This window comes from Hylaeus anthracinus, unplaced genomic scaffold, assembly GCF_026225885.1.
Source record: "Hylaeus anthracinus isolate JK02 unplaced genomic scaffold, UHH_iyHylAnth1.0_haploid 11985, whole genome shotgun sequence".
Classification (NCBI taxonomy): domain Eukaryota; kingdom Metazoa; phylum Arthropoda; class Insecta; order Hymenoptera; family Colletidae; genus Hylaeus; species Hylaeus anthracinus.
The window spans coordinates 2,327,531-2,338,059 of NW_026534333.1; the positions used below are offsets into that span (position 1 = coordinate 2,327,531).

Below are 10,529 nucleotides of genomic sequence, written 5' to 3' on the forward strand. Positions count from 1 at the left end.
ACGCATATTTTTACAGTAAATGGTGCCTCGTACTTTTACATTGATTAACTTTATATACTTAAAAACGAAATAACCTTCTATTGTTTAAACAAAAACATTCTTATAATAAAATATTTAAAATTTCTTTATATTTGAAAAGTTAAAATTGTTGTATTAATTTGAATACCATAAGCATTTTAACTTATTAAATGTCGTTTAAATTTTATTGTATCTAAATATGGATTTTCATGGTTGCAATTGCAAAAATATAACAATTACAGAAGGAATATTTGGTGAAATTTGGGTTGGTAGGTTGCTGAATTATTTGTTACTGTGACATAAAATGAAAGCTAATAATAAATTATAAAAATCAGATAGCGATGGAGATCAAATTTTTACTGATTCTGTACCAAAAATTGTAAAATCGTATACTATGGCAAATACAAATCATATGGAAATTACTGTTATTACTTGGGGTGCTACAATTATGTCTTTAAAATGTCCAGATAAGTATGGACATACTGCTGATGTCGTCCTTGGATTTGACGATTTGAAAGGTGTACTTTCAGGCTTGTATTCTTAAAAGAACAAAGTTAAATGAATTGCTTAAATATCATTGAATTTTATAGGATACATGAATCCTATAACAAATCCATTTATTGGATGTATATTGGGCAGATGTGCAAATCGTATTAAAAATGGACATATCGCTATCAGAGGCAAAGATTATGAATTAACAAAAAATGATTTCAATGGAAAGCATCATTTACATGGAGGAGTAAAATTATTAATGTTATATAAGTTACGTATTTTGTAATACTTATACTGTTATACAATTTCATTAGGTAAATGGTTTTGGACGTAAAGTTTGGGATTCATACATTGCTGGATGCTCAGTTGTCATGAGTTACTTAAGTCAAGATGGAGAAGAAGGCTATCCAGGTGCAGTGTTAACCACTATAAGATTTAAATTAACTGCAGATAATAAGCTAGAAATATGTATGCGAGCAACCACTTCTAAACCAACAATAGTGAACTTATCGCATGGTTCTATGTTTAACTTAGCTGGACATGTGAGTAACAACATATTTCACATATAATGACTTATTATAATTTTATAAAATTAACAATTGGATAGGATGCTGGAGAAAAAGAATTAAAAAAGCATAAAATATTATTGAACTGTGACCGATGGACATTTGCTGATTATACTGATCCGGTTCCAACTGGTGCAATACGTGGTGTAGGTGGAACAGTTATGGATTTTCGAATACCCAGGATCTTAGGGGAATATATGGGAAAAGTATAAAACTGCTAAACACCATCGAAACTTCAAAATATTAAAAACTTTTATTTCATTAATACTAGGTACCACCTGGAGAAGGGTATGATCACAATCTTTGTATAACAAAAAATGGACAATCTGGAAGTATATTTGTAGCAAAAGCTTGGCATGTAAAAAGTGGACGGTACTCATGGATAAAATTACATATACTAAGTTGTTATTAAATATTGTTATTGTTTAAAATACATTGGCATTTAGCGTCCTAGAGGTCTACTCTGATCAGCGTGGAGTACAATTTTACACTGGAGGCCGCCTACCGCCTCAGATTGTTCCAGAATTCTCGACTAGTTACGATATTCTAGGAGAAGTAAATACATGATAAATTTATATACTTCAATTACCAATAACATGTATCTGTTACTAACATTACTTTAGGAAGACAATACTGCAGATGAAAACGATGAAAGTTATAATAGCGATGCTGAAGATGGCGAAGAAATGAAAATAGAAAAACCATGGAAAAAGATAATAACTAAACCTAAAAAACTTGAATTTCTTTTAGGAAAACACGGAGCTCACTACAAAAAGTACTGTGCTTTTAGTATTCAGCCACAAAATTACCCATCTGCAATACATTATGTAAGTGTTCTTTTAAGTATATAGAGAAGAACTAGTATGTATATAATAACTGTGTAATAAGTATACAATAAAAGAATTAAGCGAAACCTTAAACAAAAGAAAATAGTATATAAAATGAATTTCTTTCAGTCACATTTTCCATGTTCCATACTATACCCTGGACAAGTCTATTGTCACGATTTGACATACAAGTTTGAAGTACAACTTGCAAACTTTATGTAACAAACTTTTCTTAATAATTATAACAATAAAAATTCCCAATACTAATAAAGGACATCTTTTATTATGGTTTGTTTCAGTTAATTATTTTTCTATTGCGTTCGTTTCTTTTTTTACCAAAAAATTTAGCTACACTGCCAATCATGTTACCAAAAGCATTATGAGTTATTACTGTACGTTGAATCCAGTGTGGAAGAGCTTTCGTTTTTTGAGAATAACGTTTATCGAATAGTATTACAGTTGAGTAATCGTTAATATGCCGGATAGCTCGTCCAATACACTGATTCACTGCTTTCATACACGAATTCTCATAAAAGTTTTGTCCAGCATCTGATTTCTGATAAACAAAAGTATATATGTGAAATTTAAATTATATCATATTATGCAATGTATATTATTAAAACAAAAGAAGATACATACAACATTCTCATTTAAATATTTAATTTTCTCTTGTAATTCCAACGATTTAACATTTGGATAGGGCATTCCTACTACTATAACACCTCTAGCCAAATCATCAGAAAAATTTAATCCTTCGCTTAATTTACCACCTACTACACTGAATAGTAATGATCCGTTTTGTGGACTTTGTGGCTGATTTATACGAAGTGCATACTGTTTTAAAATTTCGTTTACCTAAAAAATCTGTGGCTTATATTAAAATGTAACGAAATTATTCTATTAAAGTAAATAATAACAATACCTGAGAAGTTAATTTGGGTTCACGAAAAACACACTTTTTTAAAGAAATTTTTGCTATAACACCAGTCTTATGTAAATGGTTGTACATTAATTCCTCGAAATTATAAGAAGGTAAAAATACTACAATTCCAGCTGGTACAATATTAGATATATTTAATAATGCTCTTCCTAGTTCATCTAACTGAAATATTTGACATTTTTAAAATCTTTTTAATGTACATTATCTATTAATGATTAAAATAACTTTAGGCACAAATGTACTATCAGTAAAATATATACCAATTTTGTGTTTTGTCGATTTTGAAAATTAAATTCAAATTCAATACCAGTTGGACCACTAGTTACAATATTGCATGTTATATTTTCTGGAGGAATCACATGATTGCACGAAAATGTGACAATTCTTTCAGGTGCACCACCTGCTGCTATAAATAATTGTTCTGTAAATTCGTTCATTGGTGCCATTGTTCCACCAGCAAGTATTATAGCTCTGGCATCTTGTACTGTCAATAATTATGTATCAAATTTATATAAAATATTCTGAATTGTAATGAAGCATATATATTTTTATATTTGTATCCATACCGATATCATGAAAATGAGCAGCTGGATTTAACAAAAGAAATTTTATAACACTTTGTCCAATAGTTGGACCAGGAACAATAAATATGCGCCCATCTGTACAATTATTTTGTAAACATTCTAGGAAGCTCACAACTGATAATAATGGATTATTCGATCGTTCTTCATCTGCTACTGTGTCTATAGTTGGATCAGGTACATTTGAATTTGAATCCTTGTTTTTGATGGAATTTAAAAATTGTGTTATGCCAGATGCTTTTGTATCATTTTTATGAAGTTTTACATGATTTCCATATTGTTCTGTAAAAGCTTGCAGCTTATGACTCAACCGTGAATTCTTAATAAATTGTAATAATTCAAATATGTTTACTGTGTCAATTCCTGTCATTACTTCAAATTCTTCTATTTTATATAATTTTGGAGACACTTCTTTATCAATATTATCATTAGGACTTGATTTTGTAGTGACTCCAAAAATGGTTAAAAGTTTTTTTAAACAGTAACCCAACTGAATTAAATTCAAGACACTTTTAGCAGAGAAAAGCGTTTGAAATCTGAAATATAAGATATATAGCAACAATAACATTATCAAATGCCAAAGCAAATCATGTATAATACCTTTTTTGATACTGAACAAGTTGATTGTAACAGTGCAATAGATTTCTACCTGTAATCATGACACTGTGCATTCTTTCAATAGCATCCAATAAATTGTGAGCCTCATCAATTATTAATATATTTCCTTTTAAAATGATTCCAGAACTAATTCTAGTGTTTTTATGTAATATAGAATTATATGGAACTAATACTAGTTGGCTATATGGAATAGCCTTTCTTGATGTATAATATACACAAGTTTCCAGGCTTTTCCCTTTCTGTGCAATCTCTTCTACATCTTGAATCTCTGTTATAGTTTCCCCTATCAGTAAATCTTGATCACCTGGCATAAATGGACAATTAGTTGCCACTTTCTTTCTTTTAAGATCTTTTTCAACCTTGACAGTTGTTTTCTTCTTCTTTTGTAGTTGCAAACAATGTTCATTAATTAAATTTATATGTTTCAATCTCTTTATACTTTTGTTAATACAATAACTTTGTCTAAGATACGAATAAGGAAATTAATGTCAATAAATGCTATTTTTAAAATTTCTTCAATTTTAATCTTATACATCACAACAAAGAACATTCTTAAAAATTACCTAGATGCCAATGTTACGACAGATATATTTTTTGAGTAAGGACTTTTTTTGAGTTCCCCTATAAATTGTGATAATTGAGAATGAGTTCTGGAACAAAAGATGATTTTGGTGTTTTTATAGATTTCTTCTTCCTCGTTTTCGCTTTCAGAACCATCCGAATGTTGTACTACATCTTCTAACAGTAAATCCTCTTCAACATTTTCTTCCTTTACATTCAATTTGTCAAGTGGCAAATCATTTTCAGTCTTTACTTCATTTTTTATATATTTTGTCTTACTTTGCTTGTGTGACTTCTTTTTATTATCTATATTTTTAGCTCTATCTTTCAATGAAGTTTTCTTACGTTCATATTGAGAAATACTATTTAACTTTGCTTGAAGAACTTGTCTTTTACTATTCAATTGTATCTGTTCAGACTGAACAGACAACCAATCATCTGCAGAATTAACACATTTCTCTATTTTCTCATCAAGTTCAGAAATTGCAGTAGTTAATTCGCTCTTTTGCAATTCTTCATGGTCGATTAGCCATTTCAGAGCACCACAGATTATTGACATAGATTTACCGGTACCTGTTGGGCTTTCAAAGATTCCCAAATTACCATTTTCCAAGCATCCATACAATTTTTCCATAAATTGATTTTGTATAGGATACGGTGGAAAAGGGAAAGGAAATTCTCGAACAGTTTCCATGTTATTTAATAATACGATAAATTCTTCGTTAGAATTCAATTAAAATATTAATAACATACTATGATACGTTCGGTGAAGGTACTGAAAATGTATGTAGTCGTTAAAACAATTCAGAATATTAAAAAAAAAATTCTTTAACACAACACTACTTTAAACATTTTATGTCATATTTGATTATATTCGTACCAACGCGTTCAATTCAAAAACAAAACTGCTCACTAAGCCGCTCAGTGAAAGCTCAACTGAAGAGAGAGAGAGGGGGGGATATACATATACGCATATAGGAATGTACGACAGGGATAGACATATACGCATAGTGCGAGAGAGAACGCACCAATATGCCGACAATAAGACTAGAAACGGTTGCCGCATAACAGGGACACCTCTGCGCCTACAAGATGGCCACCGAACAGACAAACCGGCAGTATCGGTTGCCATCTCGTAGGCGCAGTGAGGAAATGTTCCAGGAAATGTCCTAAGGAAAAGAGGGAGATGAAAACGAAGTACACTATGAATAGGAAGGCGTAGAATATAATTTATTTATCACACAATAGTACTTATACAGGGTGTCCCAAAAATGTTGTAACACCTTGAAATGGGTGGTTCGGGGGGTGATTTGAAACAACTTTTTCCTTAGCGAAAATGTTGTCCGAGGCTTCGTTGAGGAGATATTGAGAGAAAACCCCGACCAATCAGAGCGCGCGTATGCCGATGGAGCGTAGGCTACGTGCTAGGCGGCCGCGCTCATACGCTACCGCGGCCGCTCCAACGGTATCTGCGCGCTCTGATTGGTCAGTGTTTTCCGTTAATATCTCCTCAACGAAGCCTCGGACAACATTTTCGCTAAGGAAAAAGTTGTTTCAAATCACCCCCCGAACCACCCATTTCAAGGTGTTACAACATTTTTGAGACACCCTGTATATGACACGCTCGTTAACAGTCAATACTAATCTTGTTGATTGATCGTCAACTCGTTGATCATCGCTCCTTCGTCTTTCCCCTTCCATACGTCTTTTGGTTTATTATGAAATTAAACAAATTCAAACTAGCCCGCCGCTCCTCTGTTCGCTCACTGTGACGTTCAATAAGGAAGCTCACTGATAAAAACCTAGTGGTTTCTAGTAATATGGATCATGGATCGAGATCAGCTGTCTCGGTAGAACGTATATTAGTATAGTTCAGTGGTAAACGACCGGAGCTCGAATTTGACCTCGATAGTTTTACACCAAGGCTCGCATGTAATGGCCGACTTCGCGATTCACTTATCACTTCCCTAACTTCATGATTGTTGTGTGCGGCATTTGTTTGCGCTGAAGTTCGTCTCTAATGAGTTTTGTTATTGCAGATATCGCGAGAATTGTGGTGATATTTATTTTTGTATAACGCAATTGATTAGGGACAGTTTACGCTTCGCACAGGAAAATCAAATCCGCGAAAGGAAAAACATGACATTGTTTGGCATCCGGACATGTTTACGCGATTTTACTGATTTTTCTAATTCATCGTCAGGTTAGGATCTCGACATCAAGAAGCCGGCTCCACTTTTTAGTTAAGGCTAGGGTAGAAAAACGTACAAAAACCAAGTTAGGTTAATATTGTAGTATAGGTTCAGGTTAGGGTCAACGAAGACCCTCTACAAGGTTAACGTTAAAACGAAAAAGATATGGGCTCGCTGAACCTTGTTTGCCCGATGTGCTGTGGTGAAACATTTAACAATCCACAGTCGTTGAAATATCATTTATTAAGCATGACAGACAACCTGTATTGTCCTGGTTGTTCCCAGCGTTCTGACTCTGTAATGGCACTCATTCACCATTTGGATCGGTGTGGACAAGACGTAGATTCAGAGGAGCCACCTGAATCTGAGCATAAGTCTAGGCTTGAGGTTCAACACGAACCAGAGCCAGACACGGAGGTGTTAATGGTTTGAACTATAACAAAAGTCTTTATATCAGCATCTACTTTGGTCTCTACATGATAATTCTTATTCTAGGGCACAAATGTCGAAGGGATAGACCAAAGTTTCTTAGCCACTGTTAACGACAGTGGTATTATGATAGTTGGAGGACCTCAAACAATACAAGTCGATGAAAACGGTGTGTAGAAATCCTAATTTAATATATGTTAATTCTATTCATCTGTTTATTGTTTCTAACAAAAATATCAGGAGAGATTAAAGTCGTAGAAAAAATGGAAACCGAGGAGATAGAGCAATCGCAAATAGAGAAAAATCCTCTAGAGTTCGAAATGCGAGAAAAAGTTCCTAGTACCGCTAGCAAATCGGAAGAAAAGACTTTAACTCAAAATCAGCTGGTAACTATTACTGCTTCGGAGTCAGATGATAAAAGCAGAAATAAAAATGTAATTACTATTTTACCCGATGGATCGGAACTTCTCGATGGAAACACCGGTGCTCTGATAAATATGGATCATATAAACGACGTGGGCGAATTAGATGAAAATGGATTGTTGCACGTAAAACAAGAACTCTGCGAGGTATAAATAAGAATGCGCAACGTTTACTTCTAAACAGAGGTGGAATGCATATTTCTCTTTTACAGATAGAGCCAGAAGCTGTTTATAGCTGTACCAGTTGCGATATGAGTTTCAATTCTGTTGTGGAACATATAAAACAGTATCACGATGGACAAGAAGTGCTACTCGAAATAGCTGACCAATTAGACGACTTACCTACGGTATCTACGACTAATACCTTATCAACGGAATCTGGAAGTATAAGTAGTACGCGTCATAGAAAAGGCATGAATACTCTTCGTACGGAAGAGTGCATAGATAGCGAAGGAAGATTGTATACGCGAAAAGTGGTGCAAATAGAAAGGTTTTGGGACAGGAACGCTGCTCAAACGTCGTTGCAGTCTACTAAAGCACCGATGATCGAGAAGTTCTTTTCTAATGTGGAAGGAGTGAAAGTACGAGAAATATCTACATCATACCTTTAAAATTTAATACTAGCTCGATATCGTTAAATTGTGCGAATTTATTACAGGTACGCGAAAAAAGATTGGCAGAGACGCCATTGAGAATGTACAGATGCAATCAGTGCCTTCAGCAGTTTTCAAAATTAGGGAATTTTCGGGTACACGCGTGTCTTCATGGCCATAATCGTTGTGATAGTTGCGACCAAACGTTCGCAACGCCAAAAGCATTGCAATTGCATGCAAAAGTACACGAAGGTGAACCGGATCCGAATCAGAAAACTTTCGTATGCGAAACTTGCGGTACGGAATTTTGTTCGCACAAAAGCTTGCGTTTGCATTCTCGAATGCACGCGCCTGTCAGAGCAAGACACGTTGATGCACCTGAGGGAACGCCCAGTGCTACGTTCACTTGTCCCGAGTGTGGTAAGAATTGTTCTTTGTCCCATCACTGTCAATTATTCGATTTTAAAAAGATTTTTTGATCGAAAGATTACTTCGATATCATGTCAAACTTACAATGCTATTCGTTATTTATAGGCAAAACGTTAGCAGAATCGTACAAGGAAGCACACATGGCGTTGCACTCTGGCGACTCGGTAACGTGCACAGTTTGCAATCGTAAATTTGATTCTGCCGATAGTTTAGCGATGCATGCCGCGGTCCACACAGAAATTAGTCAGTCTCACTCGCCGACACCACCCGCCACGGAGACCGCAAACGCTGAGCTCACGGAGAATCAAAAGCCTTATCAGTGTCAACATTGCGGTCGTAGATTCACGAGACCCCATGAGAAAGTCAAGCATGAACGCATTCATACTGGCGAAAAGCCACACGCGTGCGAAGTGAGTATCGTTAATGTAACGTAGTCCTTATAAGATATAAATTTGTACTAAAACACATTTGATTACAGGTATGTGGTAAAACGTTTCGCGTCTCCTATTGTTTGACCTTGCACATGAGAACTCATACCGGCGTGAGGCCTTACGGATGTCAACATTGTGGCAAGAGATTCAAGGCTTCTTCCGTGTACAATCACCATTTACTCACGCACGGAGAAGAACGCGCGTACACGTGTCCTTATTGTCCGAAAACTTTCAAAACGCGCGTCCAATTAGCAGGTCACAAAAACAGCCATACCAAGCCGTTTCGATGCACCGAGTGTTCCAGGCCGTTTGCCTCTCTGTACGCTGCGCGTGCTCACATACAGACTCACAAGAAAGACAACAATTTGAAGTTCAGTTGTTATATTTGTGGTGCGTCATACGGTAGAGCGTTCGCTTTGAAGGACCATTTGAAGCAGCATGGACAAGACGTGTTAGCTCCACCAGAGCCAGCTAGAGAAGAAGAAGTACACGAAGGTGAAGACTTTTTGCTGGCGGAAGAGGAAGTCGAGGAGGACGAGTTAGTTATCCCGTCGCCGTTACCTGTCGCGCAGTCATCCGAAGCCGAAGACACGGAATAAGACTATGAAATCTAGTCAAATGTTTGTTATAAATTGTAGTTAAATATTGTTCAATATATCGATAAAGATGATGACGAATGATTCCCCATTTAACGTAGTGTCCAAGGACTATCAGTAAAGTTTCTATACACGCATTCGATTATTATAAAACTTTAGTTCTAAGGGCGAACGAGCGATATTCTAATATGAACTGCTGTGACTAGGAACGATAGTATTTGTTTGTAAATAACGTATTACGGATTTGTACATCTCTATTGGTATTATCCCTATGTGGATAGAAATTGTTAAATACGAATATCAATTGTATTACGTGAAACTATAGTTTTATTGAGCCCGTTTATTTAAGTAAAAATAGTTTATAGTATTTAATTATTCGTTTTAATAATTTAATCCGTTGATTGCGATTATACTATGATTTTCCAATGATTCAAGTTATTACCAATTTTTTCGCTTCTTGCGTTTTAGCGATTTGATAGTAATATCAAGAGTGAATAATAAAATGAAGTTACGAAATATTACATTATTATTAGCTATGTAGGAGTGAAAATCTAACGGAGATCAAAGATTAATTTTACTATTAATTTAAGTTCTAATAATGTTAGAATTTATAACTATAGAAATATAGATGTATTCGTGTAAACTGTTTTATAAAGAATTAACAATTGCAATTAATTTTATTCTTTTAAGAAAATAGTATGCATTGCCACCGCGAGTGAAATAGAATTATTTACGTACGTAATTACACTATCCCGAGATCATAATTTTATATATATTTCGTATATTAAAAAAAGATATAGTTTACTTTTTGATTATAAGAAAAATAAGTATCTG

The 10,529-nt window shown here is 34.6% G+C and overlaps 3 protein-coding genes across 4 annotated transcripts; 2 read left to right on the forward strand and 1 right to left on the reverse strand.

Annotated features, from left to right (window-relative positions):
• Positions 1-150: 150 nt before the first annotated feature.
• Positions 151-2,168, forward strand: LOC128887200 (galactose mutarotase-like). The gene is made up of 9 exons (XM_054142836.1): positions 151-287; positions 354-536; positions 609-757; positions 825-1,052; positions 1,118-1,282; positions 1,348-1,448; positions 1,523-1,631; positions 1,700-1,903; positions 2,033-2,168. The coding sequence occupies exons 1-9, from the start codon at positions 218-220 to the stop codon at positions 2,123-2,125; spliced, it is 1,302 nt and encodes a 433-aa protein (XP_053998811.1). The 5' UTR covers positions 151-217; the 3' UTR covers positions 2,126-2,168.
• On the reverse strand, positions 1,465-5,653 carry LOC128887199 (ATP-dependent DNA helicase DDX11). Of its 2 annotated transcripts, XM_054142834.1 has the most exons (7): positions 4,606-5,653; positions 4,025-4,504; positions 3,410-3,960; positions 3,104-3,327; positions 2,826-3,005; positions 2,543-2,758; positions 1,465-2,459 (listed from the first exon to the last, which is right to left on the reverse strand). In XM_054142834.1, the coding sequence occupies exons 1-7, from the start codon at positions 5,295-5,297 to the stop codon at positions 2,199-2,201; spliced, it is 2,604 nt and encodes an 867-aa protein (XP_053998809.1). In that variant the 5' UTR covers positions 5,298-5,653; the 3' UTR covers positions 1,465-2,198. The 2 variants fall into 2 exon arrangements, with proteins under 2 accessions (XP_053998809.1, XP_053998810.1); XM_054142835.1 differs by lacking the exon at positions 2,543-2,758 and having other exon boundaries at positions 1,465-1,622.
• Positions 5,654-6,455: 802 nt separating this feature from the next.
• On the forward strand, positions 6,456-9,853 carry LOC128886728 (zinc finger protein 329-like). Its single transcript, XM_054141874.1, has 7 exons — positions 6,456-7,221; positions 7,291-7,393; positions 7,465-7,793; positions 7,859-8,227; positions 8,305-8,659; positions 8,774-9,078; positions 9,147-9,853. The coding sequence occupies exons 1-7, from the start codon at positions 6,961-6,963 to the stop codon at positions 9,696-9,698; spliced, it is 2,274 nt and encodes a 757-aa protein (XP_053997849.1). The 5' UTR covers positions 6,456-6,960; the 3' UTR covers positions 9,699-9,853.
• Positions 9,854-10,529: the final 676 nt, after the last annotated feature.